Below are 18819 nucleotides of genomic sequence, written 5' to 3' on the forward strand. Positions count from 1 at the left end.
CTCAGACAGCTGTTTGGTTCTTCCCACCTTCCAGAAAACTCCATTTTTGGTTTTTGCATTCCTTCACCCACCTTAGGGCATTTAAGAAAAGCTATTTTGGTCGGCAGAGGCCTTAGACTTCCTTTCTCTGGACTTTTTGAACACCTGCAGCTGGACTACATTGAACTGCCACTCATTATGAGTTATCAAAATGTTGTTATTTTAAGATGTTTCCCATTTGGGGAATACTTTCCACAATCTCCAGTGGTCAAGGCACTCATTTCTCTGGACAAATTCTATAGGCCTTAATGAAAACCTTACAAACTTCTTTAAATTATCAGTGTCAATCATCAGGCAAGATCAACAAAACTAGTGAAAAAACTGGACTCAAGCAGAACAAGTATTAATTACATAGGCCCGAATGAACTGATAAATATGATTATCATTTTTTAAAATTTTTGAAGTAGTTTTGGTTTCTAATCTTTTGTTTTTCCAATTTAAGAAAATCTTTTCTTTTAAGCTGTCCAGCATTTGATAAGATACCTTTATAAACAATTTGAAACGTTTATCTTTTTCTCCCTACCTGATCCCTCCAGAATTGGGAAACTCTCGGTGAGAATTCTTATATTTTCATGCAAATATATCTATTTGCATAAGTTCTATAAGAATCTGTTCTCCTTATAAAAGCACACAGTCGGAAACATTGGTTATATTACTAAGCTTTGACTGGAATGTCATATCTGAGAGAGAGATGCATAGACTCAGATATGACCAGACAGTTTAAGAAACTAAGGTTGATTTCATGGAGCCAATAAAACCCCTTGGAAATATCAGCCCAATGCCTTGATTACAGGATGCTCAGCAGCCTTACCAGGTGAGTAAAGAAAGCCACTTTATGGCAATGTAGAAACCTCAGGATATTTTAGGGATCTCAAGAAGAGAGGAATTCACCCACATCTATAGGTACTACAGGCAAAGTCTGATGGCAAGTATTTGGCTTGGCGTCTGGCCTCAAAAGGCTGTTAATTCAATTTGAGATTCCTTATGAAAAGTTCCAGCAAAGCATATAGTTAAAAATATATACATATAGTTGATCAACCACTATTCTTGCTGCATTTATGCAAATAATCAGGCCAAATTTGCAAACAAATTAGTGTTAATTTGGTTATCTTTGGTGAAAATGAGGATGACTATAGAGAGAAAAATTGTTTCAATAGCTCACCTTTGTGAATATTAGATTCTAATACTGTTCATTAAACTGGACAAGATGCTGAATTCTTCTAGTTTCTGCCAATATCTGGCTACAAATCTCCAACCTAACATTTCCAGTTTTCTCCCACCCTTCTGACTTGGAATCATTGAGCACTAAAACTGAAGCCCTGCAAACTGGAATACAGATAACTTGATACAAACTTTAGAAAAAATCACAATAGCTCATGTATGGATAATCTTTGTACCATTTGCTGTATGGCCATTCAGAAAGATCATCAGAGACATTCAAACTGCAAACCAGAAACTTCTATCAGATTGCGACTGCCTGTCCTCACTCCATCTGAAGATGCTTCGAACCTGACATCAAAAAATCTCAATTGGCTGCCTTCAGAATTTGGAAACTGGGATTATAATCTGCTCCAATCATTAATCTTTGTTTTCTTTTTTTGTTTCCATAGAAATGTCTCTTAATACACCATATAGGTCTAATTTTGGAAGCCCACCAAAGTGCATCACCACCTCCTGAAATGAAACATAACCTCTAATTGAAGTGACCTATTCCCCAGGCTAAGAGACTCATGTGATGAGCTATGGAACAATCTACCCACTCAAGACAAGATCAAACCTATTTATACCAGATGGCCCAAGATGTTAAAATATAATCCCAGGGCCCCTGAGATGAGATTAGTTCCATGGCTGGACATTTCAAGTTTAGGACACTGGCATTGGACTGGATTTCAGATATTGGCTGTATAATTGTTTTGAGATTTGCTACTATATTTAGACGTGTACTTTCTGGGTAACAATGTGTCTTACCCCTGATTTTAGCATAGCAACTACCTAGGCAGTTATGTCCTCACCATTGATGCTGATGCCTCGGCATCACAGGGTGGATGGTAATATAAGCCCTGACAGTTTTGGTTTGGTTTGGTTTGGTTTAAATCAGGCATAAAACACCTGATTTAAACTTTGATCACCAAAGTATCCATTTCAAAGAGACATCTACTTCAAAGACAGCTGTCAAATGAACACATTGTCAGACAGATAAATAGCTAGGCCACCTTCCCGCACTGAGGCTCCTCTGTTTTAGAGCCCTTCCTTGGTTGATTTGACCATTTGGGCCATTTGTCCTTTTTCTTCCCCACGCTTTCAATTCCTGATCTTCTGTTTTTAAATTCACCAATAAGGAGTGAGCCCACAAAACATCAGGTCCCCACCGTCAACTCCAATAAAAGCAGAACCGCAGGCCCGTGCGCTCTCTTTCCCTATGTGTGACCTTGCTGTGTGGCCCCAGGTATGCTGTGTAATTTCCAGGTCTTGTAAATAAAAAATCTTAATTTTTTCAAAGTTTGCTGATGGTTGCTGCTGAAGAGCATCTTGCTGTCACAGTAAGAACCACAAGGGCTGGGCCAGCCACAATATAGGTTATTGATAGGCTGAGACTGGCACAACACACCATGATACTCCATGTCTGTCTCCCATGGTCTACCCCCACCTGGCTCTGCCAGGAGTGACAGCAGGCTGAGATTTCCTCACAAGGTTCCTGGGCTGTCACTTGGCAGGGAGGCCTCCCCCAGCTCAGGCCTTGCCTGGAGAGTATGGCCTTATGGAAAGCAGGGGCTCCCTCATGACTCCTACCCATACAAGCGCTCCCACACACGACTTGTCCCCCAAGCCTGGGACTTACAGCTTCATCCTCCTGCCCTCTCCAGACAGGGACAAGCCCCCACCTGGCTCTAGCCACTGGCCTTCCTTTTCCTTTCATTTCCCTGGTGTCAGGTCCTCCCCTCACCCGCCCGCCCTCAGGGAGGTGCCTCATGGCAGACCGCCCCTCAGGCCTGGTTTCCTCAGGAAAAGCCTTGGGAGGAAGCAGGGAGGGGGTTGTGAGCTGTGGGGGCCAGACTAAACCAAGCCCTCTGGCTGTACTGGCCGCCATGGAGCTAGGGCTGCTGCTTCCTCTGCTGCTGCTTGGGACTCGGGAGACTCAGGGGTCTGAGCTGGACCCCAATGGGCAGCACGTCTGCAGGGCAAGCAGGTGGGTCTTGTGGAAGGCTGATGGTGGGATGAGCAGGCAGTGGCTGAACTGGCGTTGAGGCATGGGGAGGAAAGGAGGACACAAAGGAAGAGGTCATGGGCGAAGGGAGGGAGCTCAGGGACAAAGGGCAGCCACCAGGAATGGGTAGTCAGGTGGTGGATGTCAGGGCAGATGGTGGCAAGGCCAGGGAAAGAGAGGGAAAGGACTGGGGACAGGGGGCTGTGATTCTTGGCTGGGCCTGCCTGATGGGGCTGAGGCAGCTTCCCCACATCTCAGCCAGAGACAGTGATCCACCTGTGGAGCCAGGCTGCACCCGGCTGACCCCTCTCTGCCCCACAGCCTCTCTGCTGAGCTCCAGTGCTGTCCAGGCTGGAAGCAGAAAGATCAACAATGCACTATCCGTGAGTAGCCAGGGTGGACCCCTATCAGAGGAGAGGCAGGCCATAGCCTGGTGACCCTCGCTCCCCTCCTGGGGCTTCTCCTTCTGAGTGCTAGAGCTAGGGTCTGTCCTGTGACACACCCCCAGCCCCGAGGGAAAGGCTTTTGAGGGGCAGGGCACCCAGAGCCAGTGAGAGGGCAGCGTGTCCCCCGGTCGTGCCCCAGCCCTTTCGACCTGGGTGGGGTATTTTTCAGCCATCTGTGAGGGGCTGGATGCCTGCCGGGAAGACGAGGTATGCGTGAAACCAGGCCTCTGTCGATGTAAACCTGGATTCTTCGGGGCCCAGTGCAATTCACGTAAGTCCAGAATTTCCCCTGGAGGATGAAGTGGCTGGGCAGCACAAGTAGGAATGTGATCTTAGAATAGCAGGGCCAGAATCCTTCTAAGCTTCACTGAGGAAATTGAGGTCCGGAGTTAGGAAGTGACGCACCCTTGGGAGATACCCTGAGTCATTTGCCTTTTGCCCAAAGCCCTACCCAGTTTCGGTTCTGGGCCCCTCACCTTCCTTCCCAACCTCTCAAAAAAGATGCTGGTGATCCCTGTTGGTTGCAAAATGGATGCATTTCAGTCTTTCCACTCACACAACCATACACCCCCAGTTTATACGTGTGTGGAGGGAAGGAGGAGGCCCCTGGCTGGGCTGTCTGCCGTCTCTGGCAGACAGAGGGGCATGGAAGGGGGTTGGTGGGCAGGATAGCCAGAGGGCCGCTACCAGGAATTAGGATTGCCAGGAGACAATAGGGGGAAATGTGGTTTCTCCTGAGACCCTGACAGTCAGCAACCAGGCCAGGATAGACAGTCAGCTTACTTCCAGCCCAGTGGGGGGGCCCAATGAGAGGGAGGAAGGGGCATGAAGGAAGTGCCCCCCCACCCCCTCCTTCTGTGTGACTCTGGGAGGACCCTTTCCCATTCAGGACCTTCAAGTGTGTTCCGGAATATGAAGTGGGAGGCTGGCTGGGCCACTGCTAAGGGCTTTTGTAATTCAGAGCCTGAGGCAGGAAGTGAACTGGGCCCCTGGAGAATAAGTTACCAGATGTTCTGAGGGTCTGTCCAGGCTCTTGGGAGAGCAAGCCTGTCCTTGTTGAAGCAGGAGCTGGGCAGGGATCTGTGCCTGGCCCTGAGTCCGATGATTGCCTTCCATCACCCTCCCGTCGCCCTCCCGCCCGACCCCCACAGGCTGCCCAGGCCAGTACTGGGGCCCGGACTGCCGCGAGATCTGCACCTGTCACCCACACGGCCAGTGCGAGCCGGCCACCGGCGTGTGCCACTGTCTAGCCAACCGCTGGGGCGGCCGCTGCGAGTTCTCGTGCATCTGCGGCCCGCACGGGCGCTGCGACCCCGCGTCAGGCGCGTGCCGCTGCGAGCCCGGCTGGTGGTCGACCACGTGCCACCGCCCCTGCCAGTGCAACCCGGCGGCGGCGCGCTGCGATCAGGCCACTGGCTCCTGCCTATGCGAACCCGGCTGGTGGGGCCGCCGCTGCAGTTTCCGCTGCGGCTGCCACGGCTCTCCGTGCGCCCAGGACTCGGGCCGCTGCACCTGCCGGCCCGGCTGGTGGGGACCCGAGTGCCGGCAGCAGTGTGAGTGCGTGCGCGGCCGCTGCAGCTCCACCTCCGGCCAGTGCGTCTGCCCTCCGGGCTTCCGCGGTGCGCGCTGCGAGATGCCCTGCTCCGCCGGCAGCTACGGGGCGCAGTGCCGCCACAGGTGAGTCGGGGCGCGGAGAGAGGGCGGGAAGCTGGAGAGGGCAGGGACAGAGGAGGGGGTGTCAAGGAGGGCATGGGAAGAGCGAGCGAAGGGATGAGGCGGGAAGAAGAGGGGCGCCGGAGGAAGGTTGCGCGGTGCTCTCCGCAAACATAACCAAGGACCGAATGAAAAGGGGGGGAAAGACCCTCGACGCCCCTATGGCCTTCCTCGCCCACCCTTTCCGTCCAGTTACCGTTAAACCCAAAATACTAGTATTAGCAAGCCATGCTTAGAAACAGGAAGAATGAATCACGCGACAAAGCGATTGCAGGGTCCCATTAAGAATCAGTGGCTTTCAGATTTGACCGGCTCTACCCACAATGGGAAATCCGTTTTACATCCACCCAACACACAGCAATGTATATACATACATATGTACGTAACTGAAGTAAAAACTTAACCAAGTAATATTTATCTTTACTACATATATAACATATACTACATGTATATAACATATATATGTAGGTAACTGTCTATATATAACTGCATATGTATGTATATAACTATGTATATAATATACATTATGTATATATGTATATAACTGAAGTAAAAGCTTAACCAGAAAACTGCATACTTATCTTTACTACTTATATAATATATAATACACTCTGTATATGTGCGTGTGTATATATATGTGTATATGTATATATATACTATAGTGTTTTCTAATCTTTTTCTCATGTATTTATTTATTTATGATGCTGGTCAGGATATGCTATATTGATTTTATGATTTCCCCTGCTCCCCTCATTAATAGGTCTGATCCAAGCATATGATCCCAGATAATTAAGTATCTGGAGGCAGAAACTTCAAGTTACTGTTAAGGATCAAGGAAAAGTTAAAATAAAATAAAACCTTATTGGAAAAGTTGCTAAGAGAATCGATCCTAAGAGTTCTCGTCAACAAGAAAAAATATTTTTTTTGTACGAGTGTGAGATGATGGGTGCCAACTTCCTGTGGTCATCATTTCACAAAATATACAAGTCACGTGATTTTGTGGTACACCTTAAATTCATACAGTGCCAATTACATCTCAATAAAACAGAAACTAATTTTCAAAAACATTAGATAAACTTGAAATTATAGTGGTGAAAACAGCTATTTTATGTTTGTATTTTAATGCATTTTTGTGTTATAACAGAGAAGATAAACTACTGAGTCCCACTCACGCCCGGGGAAAGGGAGAGGAGGGGCATGCTGGGCGGAAAGGAGGCAGAGTTTGTGGTGGTCACATGGCAGCTCTGGCTGAGCTGGGAGCTTCTGGTGATCCTGGGACGAGGGAAGGAGAGGGCCAGAATTCTGCTAGAGCCCACAGAGATCATTTGTCCAGCCTTTTTGTTGAACAACATAGAGAAACTGAGGCTCAAACCTGCCTGAGTGACCCAGCTGGGACCTGGATGCTCTCAGAGCCCCTAGTGGCCTGGGTGGGCACTCCATTCACACGCCCCCCAGTACTCCCAGGAATGCCTTCTCTTCCCAGCTGTGGCCACTGCAAGCAGAATGAGCCCTGCTCTCCAGACACAGGCAGCTGTGAGTCCTGCGAGCCAGGCTGGAACGGGACCCAGTGCCACCAGCCTTGCCCACCTGGCACCTTCGGCGAGAGCTGCAGGCAGCAGTGTCCTCACTGCTGGCTTGGGGGAGCCTGTCAGCCAGACACTGGGCGCTGTCAGCGCTGTGACCCTGGCTGGCTGGGGCCCAGGTGAGGGGCAGGCCTGCTCAGGGTGGAGGGCAGCTCCCTCAGGGTACTCACCTCAGCTGCTTCTGCAGAGGGAGCCACGCCCTCCCCCAATACACACATTCACGCAGCCCTCTGGGCCTGCCTACTGGAGGAAAGTGAGGGGAGAGATGGGTTCTGATGTGGTCCTGGGCCAGGTTCCCTTCCAGCTCCTCCACCAGGCATCCTGCTGTCCTTCCTCCAGAGCCCTGTAATCTTTGACCCCAGGTTCAAGGCCTTGTTTGCATCTGAGCTTCACTGCTGAGAAGTAGAGAGTTGGGGTGCTGAGTCCAGAAGCATGGGGGAAAGATGGGTAAGGCCCCCTGTGGCCTGCTCTGTCCCCCATTTGAGTCTTGCCTCGCCTCAGGTGTGAAGACTCCTGCCCGACTGGCACCTTCGGGGAGGGCTGTGGCTCTACCTGCCCCACCTGTGTTCAGGGGATCTGTGATGCTGTGACTGGGGAATGTGTCTGCAACACTGGCTACTGGGGGCCCAGGTGAGGACTGGGGCCCTGGCAGGGAGGCAGGGGCCTAGGTCAGGCCTCTGCACAATCTGTTTCCTGAACTTCCTTCCTGGCCTTCTCCACCTCCCAGTTACCCACCCAGCATCCTCATAACCAAGAAGTTACTCTTCATGTTGTGGGGTCTGCATCTTCCAAAGGAGGGTCAGAGTCATGTCTAATCTAAAAGGCCCGACTCCCTAACTAGATGGAGAAGTTATTTAGGCCTCCAAACCCCATGGTTGTTCCCCTAAGGTCGTCATCATTATCGATGTCTCCAGTGTCGGGTTTTCCACCTATAGGAGAGAATGTACTCTAAAATGGAAGAGATCTCATTTTAGAGGAGAACTCTGAAGGCTGGAGAGATAGGAGCAGTGTTGGGATGGGCTCAGACCTCTAGAAACTGCTGGAGGATGTTTCTCTGGGCGCCATTGGCATCTGGCTTGTTTTGCATTAGTGCTGGGTGGGCAAGGGATGAGGATCATGGGAGGTGAACCCTGCCCGAGGGTTACACCCTGAGGGCCTGGGGGTGATCTCCCTGGAAGATGAGCTTAGGCGTTGATGGATTCTCCCAAACACTGCCAGGCAGGGGTATTAGAATGTGGCTCAGAGGCCAGAGGAATCTGCTTGGGGATCATCCAGGGAAGTCTGCGTGGCTGGGGGTGGGGAGCAGTGCCCAGAAATCTACCTTCCCCTGTCCCCTGCCCACCTCCAACCCTCTTCACCCAGTCTTCAGCCTGTTTTTCTTGTCATGCCCACAGCTGCAACTCTTCATGCCCATCTGGCTTCCATGGAAATAACTGCTCTGTTCCTTGTGAATGCCCAGAGGGACCCTGCCACCCTGTCTCTGGGGCCTGCCAGCTGGGTAAGGTGGAAAGGAGGGTGCAGAGGACAGTAACCAGGGAAAGACTAGCCCTTTATATGGACTCCAGGGGGTTATCACGTGACAGGGAGGCTGAGCCCACTTCAGAGACATTCCCTATGCCTGAAATCTGTGTGGATCAGCCAACTTTGGGGCCCCCTGAAGATGTGACTGAGCCCCTGCCCCCTGAGAAACCAGGCTAGCACCCAGGAAAATGACTAGGCAGGGCTGGACACTGGGATGTGAATCAGGCATGAGAATTGGGGCCAAGGGCTTGGGCAACAGGCCATGAACCATCAAGAGGGGACAAACCAGGAGGGAAGCTGCGTAGAGGAGGTGGCCTCCAGGCTGAGCAGTCTACATCTCTCAGAAGAGGGGGAGGGACTCACAGGAGGAAGATTCTGGGGAGAGGGGAACCCAGAGCTGGAGATGAGACCTAAGGAATGAGAGACAGGAAGGCCCTGAATTTCTGACCATCCGTGCACCCCCAGGGCCTCGCAGTCAGGACGCTGCCCTCATCGCTGGCATTCTTGTGCCTCTGCTGGTGCTCCTCCTGGGCATCACCTGCTGTGTGTGCTGCTGCCAGGCCACCCGGCTGGATCCCAAGGACAGGTGAACGCTGGCCTATCCCTTCCCACCCCATAGCGCTGGCCATGGTGGGAGCAAGGTGGCATCTGGTTGCCTTTCCAGGGTCGGGAAGGGGCTGGCCTTGTCACACACTTAGGTCAGAGGTAATGAGGTAGCTGGCAGTGGCCATGGTCTGAAGACACCAGGGCAGCTGCCTGCTTTCTTTGGAATCCTTCAGTGGAAGAGCTTCTGAGTCACGTGAGCATGAACGGCAGGAGGCTGAGGGTGCCTTAAGGACGACCAGATCAGAGGAGGAGGGCAGGAAGGCAGAAGCCCCGGGGCATCTCTGCACAGGCAGGGGAAGAGACCAGGCCTCATCCCCTAAAGAAAGGAGGGTGACATACAAGTCTGAGCAGTGGGTTATCAGAGAATGTGACTTTACGAGAAAAGCAGACAAAGGGCAGGATTTGGCCTTGCAGGGCCTGTGGCCAGGGAATGTAGCTCGCACAGAGCTTTGTTCCTTTACTAAATCTCTTCACACTTCTTGGCTTCTTGGAGACTCCCAGCAGCACGGAGGTTTGCAGCAAGGGATGTGGGAGAAGGAGGATTTATATTCTCAATTCAGAGGACACTGTGGCCCAAGGTGATCCAGCCAGTGCACAAAGCCCATGCCCTGTTTTCTGGCCTCTTTGTCCAGTGGTCTTATCAGTTCACGTCCTAACGCTTGAGCACATCCTCTTCTGTGCTGTGGGGTATTCACAGATGAGCAGACCCAGCAGCCTGTCCCCTGAGGCACAGAGCCTGGGATGGGGAAGCAGCCCCCCACATGAGGACCAGGACATGTGCAAAGGCTGTCGGGAATAGTAATGAGGAAAGCAGTCACTTCCAGCTTGGGGAAGGGGACAAAGGCAGGCTTCCTGGAGGAGGTGCCACTTCCACGAGGTGAGCTGGGACTCAGCTAGGATGATAAGAACACATAGCTGCATTTTGGGGTACCCCACCAAGTGCCTGGCATTATTCTGGGTCTTGGAAAAAGCTCTGATGGATAGGAGTTGTTGACCCCATTATACAGTGGAGGAAACTGAGGATCAGAGAGGTGAAATCTGAGCCAGAGTTGCTACCCAGGTCTGTCTGACTCTAGAACCATGCTGCTCTCTGTGGCAGGCCCAAATCCCAGGCTTAATAGTTTGGATTTTGCTCTATAGTTATAGGGAGCCACTAAAGTAGATCATCTCCCTGTCACCCTGCCTCCCTCAGAGTAACCCTGGGACTAGGATGGTCCTGACCTTTTCTCCTGCCCCCACGCTTCCCCCACCAGGGGCTTTGGGCACTGACCACCCTATGTTCTCAGGCCAGCAAGAGACGGAGCTGCTGTGTCCAGGATGAAGCTGCAGGTCTGGGGGGCAGTGACCAGCCTGGGCTCCATGCTGCCCTGTGGTTCCCTCAGCAGCCACAAGCTTCCCTGGGTGACAGGTAAGCAGGGGCTGAGAGTGAGGGGCTGGGAGGAAAAGAGGCTTCCTGTAGAGCTCTGTGCCTGACCTGGTGCCCCCTGCAGTCTCACACCACGACCCGGAGATCCCCTTCAACCACAGCTTCATTGAGCCACCCTCTGCGGGCTGGGCCACAGATGACTCCTTCTCTTCCGATCCTGAGTCTGGAGAGGAGTACGAGGGTCCTGCCTACTGCGTGCCACCCCAAGAAGGTAGCCCCCAAACAGCACCCCCAGCCCCTGTGCAGCCCTGCCCACCATAACCTCTTCTTTATTTCTTCAGCCAAGGTGTATCAAGCCCCTATTCTGTGATTCTGTGCCAGCCACTGCTCCTGGCTATGGGACACAGTATACTACATGATAGATGCCTGCACTCATCAAGCTTATAGTCTGGTAGGCAGTCATCAGACATTTAGGGGACAGAGTGATACATGCTCTGATGGGGCTCATAATCCAGGTTATGTCAAGGGTGGCTGTGGTCAGGGAAGATTCTCAGTGTTAGTGGCACTGGAGTTGAGTCTAGCAGAATCAGTAGGAGTTAGCAGAGTGAAAGTTAGGGTCAGCAAGAGGGAACAGTGTACACAAAGGCCCAGAGGTGAGAGGGAATGGCCGTGTGGCACTGAAAGAGGTTTAGCTTGGTCAGAGTGTGGCATTTAGTTCCAAGCAGAGAGGGGTGGAGAACTAGAAGTAACAGTGTTCATCTGAATGCCCTTCCCCTGCCTCTTTGCATCCTCACCTCTTCCTTGCCCCATTTTTGAGGCCTCCCAAAAGATGCTGAGCTGGGTGAGAAGATGGTTTGGGGTGGCCAGATCAAGCTCTTCTGTCTCCTCTGCCAGGGATGGTCCCTGTGGCCCAAGCAGAGTTGCCAGAGGCCAGCCTGGTTGGAGGTCCCTTCCCTCCCCCTGAGGATGCCTCCACACCGTTCCCCATCCCACGCACTTCCAGTTTAGCACGGAACAAGCGACCATCGGTCTCCTTTGCTGAAGGCACCAAGTTTGCACCGCAGATCCACCGAAGCTCAGGGGAGCTCTCCAGCCCACTCCGAAAGCCCAAGAGGCTGTCTCGGGGCGCCCAACCAGGTCCTGAGAGCCAGGAGACCGAAGAGTCCACAGGCCGAGAGCAAGGAGATGCGGACAAGGCCTCTCCTGGTGCTGCCAGCCCCAGGGATTCTGCCATTGGCCGCCGCTGGCTCCCGCTTGGTGGCCGGACAGTGGCTGAGCGTGTGGAAGCCATCGAGGGCAATGTCCGGGAGAGCTCAGGCTCCATGAGCACAATCTACATGCTGGCAGGGTCACCCCAGGGATCTGAGGGCCCCGTCCGGTCTGTTCTCCGCCGTTTTGGTAGCTTCCACAAAGGCCAGGCAGAGCCCAAGGTCAAGAGTGCCATCCCCAAGCCTCCACGCCGGGCCTTGAGTCGGAACAAGGGCAGTCCTGGGCTGGCCTCTGGCTCTGCTAATCAGAGCCCCAGCTCAGTCCCGAATGAGGAGCTCACTGGGGCCTTGGAATCTGTAGGAACCAGGCCAGAGGAAGTGGCCAGGGGGTTGGGGGATGGCATCAAGAACTCGGGGAGGGCCCAGGAATTGGCACCTGAGGGTAACCCACCAGAACAGGATCCCCAGAAGCTGGCTGACAAGGAAGGGCAGGAGGAGCCCCAGTATGAGAATGTTGCCCCTATCTCTGGGTCACCAGCACCCTGAGGACCTTGAATTTGGAGAGTAGAAAGACTATGAATGGGGATAGGCATCTGAAATGCCCCTGGATCAGATTGTGTTTTGTGCTGGTAAAAGATCCCAGGGCCAGGAAAGACATATCAGAGCCTCTGTCCTTCCATGTGGAAACATCAGAGTCTGGGGCCAGCTGGCCCTGGTGATGCTGTGGAAGGCCTGGGCAGAGACCCCACAGGATGGGGTCAGGAAGGGGAAAGAGATGGCTGCAGGGACATTTTCTCTGTTGTCGTGGACTCTGTTTTCCCCCAAAAGCTATTCTTTCCTTCATTTGCAAAACATTTTTCTGAAATGGGAAACAAATGTTTGATGGCAAAAGATTGGTTAAAGAAATATTTCTTATAGTAGGTTCCTAAACAACCACAAAAGTCATGTTGTACAAAAATATTTAATATGGAAGATATGGGAGGATGTTCATGCTATACTGTTAAGTATAAAAAGTAAGTTTTCTTTTTAGAAATTTGTTTTTTCCTCAGGATACATCTTTAGGATTCTTCCATTTTGTGTATATATTTCATGACTGTTCTATGGATTTTTAAAAAAGTACGCGCATAAAAAAGATTCGAGGGAAAGGCATTCAATGGCATTTTTCTCTGGGAGATGAGATTTTGGCTGATACTTATTTTTTTCTTAAACTTCTGTTGAATTTGCAAATTTGCCACAGTGAACATCCTTTTTTACTTCTTTCACTAGACTGAATTTAAAAAAAATCATTAAAAAGCTATGTTCTTTATAAAAGTAAAAAGTACTAACATTACAGACATGTATAAAGTAAAAAAGAGATCTCCCTTCTCCCCAGAGCAGCTGGGGGACAAAAAGGGGGCCAAACTTACTTCCCACTGAATGCTTTTTGGTCTTGTTCTGAATTCTTTCCTCACGTACTTGTATTCCCTAGTGAGGAAATAAAGAGTGCTTCCCCTTCTATCTCAGTGCTCAGAGAATCACATGAACAATTTAGAGGCTTGCTTTCTGTGCACATGAAAACAAACAAAAAATACTGTTCTACAATTTGTTTTTTTACTTAACAATATATGCTGGATATCTTTCATGTCAGTAAATGTAAAGCTACCTCTTTTTATAAAAAATGGCTATATGGGATTCCATCACGTGGAAATAATACAGGTTATTTAAACCATCCCTAGCTTACGGGGATTTGGGTTGTTCCTAATTGTTTTGATGCAATAAATGATGCAGTGTACAACTTTGTCCATATTTCTTTTTGTGCTTGTGTTAAGTTTTTCTGTAGAAGAGTTTCCCAGAAGTGGAATTGCTGGGTTATGGGGAAAGAACATTAAACATTTCTGCACTTACTCCAATTGCCCTTTCTCACAAATCGTGGTGCTGTATTTATTTCCCCACATCCAATCTGATTAGGTTAAGAATGAAATCATTTTAGCACAATAAAAATAAATAACATAGTAAATCTTCTTTAAAGGTTAAAATCTTTGTACAAGTGTTTTTTATTTTCTATCTAAAATGGTACATTAAAATTTCAGTCTCACTCAGGTTGAGCTTCTCATATCTTTAATAGTTATTTATACTTTTCCTTTAGATTATCTGGTTATATTTTCTCCCCAATGCTCGATTGAGGCATTCATCTTTTTCTCAGTAATTTATAAGTGTATTTACATATATCAAGGATATTAATTCTTTGCCCATCTTTTTTTTCCTCTATGGAAATTTGAAATTTTAATTTAGATGGTCTTTTTCTTTTTGACCTCTGGGTTTCATGTCATGCTTACTGGAAAGGTCTTCTCTACCCTAAAATCATGAAATAATCTTTTACATTTTCTTCTCATATCATAGTAGCTTATGATTTGCCAGGAGTGCTGCTGTTGGGGCTTTAACATTTCAGACAAAAAGACAGAAAAAAAATTCATACAAATACACCTGGATTCGTATCTCAGTTCTAACATATTTGTTTTGTGACTTTGGAAATATTACTTAAAGACTCAGTTTTTTCCATCTGAGAAATGGGGATAATGGCCATCTCTCAGGGTTGTTGTGGGGATTAAATGACAAAGTATGGAAAGCATCTAGTAAATTTTTAGCTCTCAATGAAGAGTAATTATTATTGGAATTACCATCATTCTCCCAGCTCTGACTCCATTGTCCCTAGCAACTGTCTGTCACCCCTTTGCATTTGTTCATGCTTTTCATTCAACAGGCTCGTATTGTGTGTCTTGTGCTTACTTCTGTATTAAAGGATGCTCTGTATCTTATTCAAAGATGAATAAGATACCATTTGTGTCCCCAAAGAGTTCATAATCAATGGGAAAAGGGAGAGACAAACAGATGGACAGATAATTATAAAACACTGCCATCAGTGGACAAAGACAGTGGAGAGCATTATGGAGAGTAGTTAGGGAAGGCTTCTTGGAGGAGGTGCTGTCTAGGAAGGGACTATGTTTGAGGGTCAGAGTTGAGAGAACAGCATGTGCAAGGACCACAAGCAATTCTATGTGACTGGCATTTAGGACCAGGTAGGTCAACCAGCCTACAGAGGGAGGAAGGGACTGGTGGGAAGGAGCCTGTGTGGACCAGGTTGGAGAACTTGAACTTTACTCTGCAGGACAAATGACAGTTTCTAGAGAATTTTAGCAGAGGTCACATTTACATTTCCCATGGCTCACTGGGATGGGGTAGGGTGGAGAGATGGATTTGAGGGCTGATTGGATGATTAGCATTTGCAGTCCTAGGATCACATGGACAAATTAGACAAACATTTAAGTAGATATGGATTTATTGGTGGGGTGGGGTGAGGCAAGGGAGAATAACAGCAGGTACCAGACAAATATTTGTTGGAAAGATAGTTCATGGTATCTAACTTCAGTAGGCAATGGTGCTAGTATCTGAGGAAGAACGGGAGAACAGTTTTGGGGAGAAAGTGAATTTAGAGATGTGTTTGAAGCAGTTTAGGCTGTGTATGAGAACAGCTGCCTGCAGATGACCCTCAGGCATGTGGCCTTAGGAAGAGGAAGGGAAGGACTGAAATTTGTCAAGTGTCAGTTGCAACCCTGTGAGTGGGAGAGTCTCTGGAGGGTGGGTAACCGGATAGGTAGCCAGCCAGGATACCCCAAGCCAACATCGCCAGGCATCGTCTGCGCGAGGCTGCCAGCGGCGGGTTCACAGCGGCAGGGGGCGCACTCGGACCCAGGGACGGGCAGCAGGAGGCTGCTGGGGCTCCCACAGGCCTGGGATAAGCCGGCTCCCAGAGCGGGACAGGAGACCAAGTTGAGTCTGGGGGAGACCGAGGGTCCTCCGAGGTCAGGCTAGTGCCTCCAGTCGGGGAGGCGCAGCTGAACCTCCACATCACGGGCTCCATTCCCCTGCCCTGGCAGTTCCTCGGGACAGGTCCAGCTTGCTGACCAACTGGGAGTCCGGGGCCCTCCCGACCCCACGCCCTCTCCTGGAGACTTGACTTGTGCTCTCAGCTGCCCCCCGCGTCACCCTGCAGAAAGAACCCCTAACTAAACAAGTCCGGAAAACGCAGCGTAAGGGCGTGGAGGTGGCATAGGGCAGTATGTATGGGGTCAACTCGGGCAGGAAACCCAGGACGACCGGTCTAGATGGGGGTCCCCGAGGGGACCAAGGGAGCAGAAATGGGGTTAGAGGTCAGAGTCTGGATGGGGCACCAGACACCGTCCTAGGGGACAGACAAGCCCTAAACTCCTACCTGGGGATCCCCAAGGGACCCTTTCCAAGAACTGGGCAGAGGGCATCCAGGGGAGGGGTCGGTGCATCAGGAGAGCAGGGCAGAAACACACCACGCTTGGACAAGTGTTCCGGGATCCGGATGTGCAGACAGTGCCTGGATGGGAGACACTGGGGGCAGGAAAGCGAGGAATCAGAGCACAAAACTCGAGTCAGCCAGGATGGCAGCGTTGTGTGGGAAGGCAATGGAGGTGGGGGTTGCCAAACCACGCGTAGCCAGAGCATCGGGGGCATGGTGCCTAGGGCAGAGGGACAGCTGAGAACTAAGTAGAAGGCCGGAGAGCTGAGTGCGTGAGCCGAGCTGAGTGCGTGAGCCAAGCTGGGTGCGCGAAAGGGAACCGCGTGCAGCTGGGCAAGTTCGGCAGACTCCTGAACGCAGAGCCGGGGACACAACCAGAGGCCGGGGTTCGGGGATGAAGCTCGGGAAAGGGGACGGGGTAATACCCCCGGAGGTTCCTGGCCCGGGAGTGACTCCAGTTTGAGGTGGCAGAGCAGAAGTAGTGCCCACCGCACCCCCGGGCCGCCCCCCCCATCCCCCAGCTCTCTTGTTTGTCTCTAAGTCCGGCCGGAACCGGCTTCTGCTCGCAGCCGGGCGGGCGAGTGCTGCTGATTGGTCAATGCCTGTTTCCAGCCCCAACTCAGCCAATCAGCGCGCAGCAGTGTTTTCATCTTGGGGTCGGAATAAAAGGGCTGGAATAAAAGGAGGGAGAAAAGGCGCCGGCCGGGCCCGACACACACCAGCAGGATCCGGGTGAGCTGGATCCCGGGTCTATGGGCCCCGGGCGCGGGTGCTGGGGAGCAGAAGGCGCACGAGTAGGGGCGTAGGGAGAAGATGTGTGAATAGAGAGGAAAGAGACTGGATGGTTGAGGACCCGACGGGAAGAGATAACGAATAGAACAGGGAGCTAGGGGTTGAAGGGACTGAGGTCCGCTTCCACAGAAGCAGGATAATTGCTGAGGCAGCCGCCCGGAATAGGGGTCGCGCGGGTGGCTCGCGCCACCGGTTTGAACCGGCTTCGCCTCTCCCATGCGGGGTTCGCGTGGCCGCAGCGCCTAGCGACCTAGACGAGGGCCAATGGCGCGGCAGTTCCTCTGCCGTCTGGCCAATGAGCGGGCCGTGGGCGGGCCGTTCCGGAGCTCCGTGCGCTGATCTTGTGGTTGAAGGAGCCAGTTCTGGGGAAGGGTCCCGAGAGCGGGCGGGAGGCCGCCAGTCAGGGCCCCAAAGGGTGGCAGCTCTCAGGTATTTCCCTGCCCAGGTAGCCGGACCTCAGGCTACCTTCCGTGCCAACCCCCAAGCTATGTCAGTCCTGCTGGGAGCCTGGACTAATTCCACGTCCCTGAGCATGCGTTAGTGCCTTCCTGTTTCCATGCCTCAGGTTACCTCTGAGTGAGCTGAGGAAAAGGTCTCCCTGCCTGGCCAGGGCTGCCCTCCTGTTGCCGAGGGCAGACGTACGAGTGAGCAGCGGAGATAATGGCCCAGATCCCGGACAGGGCTGGGGCTTCCTTGGCTGCGCGCTCCTAGAACCCGGGCCGCGGAGGAGTGACAAGTTCCGCGCGCTGCGGCAGCGGCCCGGGTTGGCTGCACCACCAGGGCAGGGCCGAGTACTGACGCCGAGGTCTATGCGCAGGTGGCTGCAGAGCCGAGCCGGGCCGCCGCGCCACACCATGGCGCCCACTCTGGCCACTGCCCATCGGCGCCGCTGGTGGATGGCCTGCACGGCCGTGTTGGAAAACCTCCTCTTTTCGGCAGTCCTCCTGGGCTGGGGCTCGCTGCTCATCATGCTCAAGTCAGAGGGCTTTTACTCCTACCTGTGTACTGAGCCAGGTGAGACGGTCGCCTAGGGTTTGGGGTGGTTCCTGGAGCGGGGCTTTGGGAGAGGGCAGGATGGCCGCGAAGGCCTAGCCAGCAAAACTACCTCACTGTGCAGCACCTCCCAGTTAGCAAAAGACCCATTTGATTTTTACCTAGCTCTGCTGGGTCCATACCATTATCCCCGTTTTCTGGATGAAGAAACTGAGGTGCAGACAGATCTGACTTGCCCAAGGCAACACAACTGACGACTGTGATAGATCCAGACCCCCCAAGCCCAGGGTGTTCTTTCCTCCACCTAAGAATATCGCTGGACTCCTCTCCTCCCAGTGCCTGGCACATCACACTGCCTTGCAGTAAACACTTTGCTCTCTGACTGTGAGAAAGAGGAACTCCTGACTCAGTGCCTGGGGTGCAGCAAGAGAAAGGAAGTGGTTTGGTCTCCACCCCATGGAAGGTTCATTTAAAATCTAGATGTTTTTTAGGTCATTATGGAGGCTCTTCAGGGCTTGTCGGATACAGTTTCTTGTCTGTTTTGCTGCTTTATAATTTTCCAAAGGATATTTTCTCCCACAGGCTGTGAGAACATCTCGGTGGCCTTCTACCTCCCCACCCCCCAGCCATAGGAGGTGGTCTTTATAGAAATGATGCTAGGTCTGTCCTTTCCATTTGCCACACCACTGGCATAGCTGAATGCAGTCTGAGGATGCTTGTGTACAAGAAATCCCACGCCCACCTTATCTTCCCATACACCCAACCCCAATTGAGGATCCTAATGGCTGCAGGTGAGTAGGTTCAGCCCAACAGTGGGATCCAATTGGCTCCCAGTCTCTGCTCTCCTACCCAGTTCCTGGGCAACCTTGATAGGAAACATTTGCCTCTGCTCTCTCTTGCTGTTCCAATCAGTGGCACCTAATAGTTGAGCTCAGTAATGTCTCTCCCCAGTACCTCTGTCAGCCAGCCCCTGCTCAAGTTGTCTTACATGGAGATCGCCCATGTTTGACCCCCTGAATTACATTAACACCATGCCTTTTC

General features: G+C 51.4%; 2 protein-coding genes across 4 annotated transcripts in view; both read left to right on the top strand.

Annotated features, from left to right (window-relative positions):
• Positions 1-3050: 3050 nt before the first annotated feature.
• Positions 3051-13461, top strand: SCARF1 (scavenger receptor class F member 1). 2 transcript variants are annotated; one of them, XM_036906194.2, is made up of 11 exons: positions 3051-3226; positions 3566-3627; positions 3860-3961; positions 4842-5367; positions 6887-7105; positions 7488-7616; positions 8381-8484; positions 8973-9093; positions 10400-10521; positions 10641-10750; positions 11374-11643. In XM_036906194.2, exons 1-11 carry the CDS (start codon positions 3126-3128, stop codon positions 11485-11487), a joined length of 1710 nt encoding a protein of 569 aa, XP_036762089.2. In that variant the 5' UTR covers positions 3051-3125; the 3' UTR covers positions 11488-11643. The 2 variants fall into 2 exon arrangements, with proteins under 2 accessions (XP_036762089.2, XP_036762088.2); XM_036906193.2 differs by having other exon boundaries at positions 3052-3226; positions 10604-10750; positions 11374-13461.
• A 3129-nt stretch (positions 13462-16590) lies between these two features.
• SLC43A2 (solute carrier family 43 member 2) overlaps positions 16591-18819 on the top strand; it is a 42265-nt gene continuing 40036 nt past the window's right edge. Inside the window, exons 1-2 of one of the 2 annotated variants that reach the window (XM_057501058.1) lie at positions 16591-16725; positions 17603-17799. In XM_057501058.1, coding sequence (XP_057357041.1) covers positions 16592-16725; positions 17603-17799 — 331 coding nt within the window. In that variant the 5' untranslated portion in view covers position 16591. Of the gene's footprint in view, positions 16726-16834; positions 17215-17602; positions 17800-18819 lie in introns of those variants that run through there. The other variant, XM_057501059.1, reaches the window with a different exon arrangement.

Source organism: Manis pentadactyla, chromosome 4 (assembly GCF_030020395.1).
Source record: "Manis pentadactyla isolate mManPen7 chromosome 4, mManPen7.hap1, whole genome shotgun sequence".
Taxonomy (NCBI): Eukaryota; Metazoa; Chordata; class Mammalia; order Pholidota; family Manidae; genus Manis; species Manis pentadactyla.

What these genes read in the sequence shown, in the direction of transcription:
- SCARF1 (XM_036906193.2), top strand. Translation starts at nt 3,126, where the DNA reads ATGGAGCTAGGGCTGCTGCTTCCTCTGCTGCTGCTTGGGACTCGGGAG. An exon ending in CGGCTGGATCCCAAGGACAG is followed by an intron (nt 9,094 to 10,399) that starts GTGAACGCTGGC and finishes CTATGTTCTCAG; the next exon opens with GCCAGCAAGAGACGGAGCTG. An exon ending in CAAGCTTCCCTGGGTGACAG is followed by an intron (nt 10,522 to 10,603) that starts GTAAGCAGGGGC and finishes TGCCCCCTGCAG; the next exon opens with TCTCACACCACGACCCGGAG.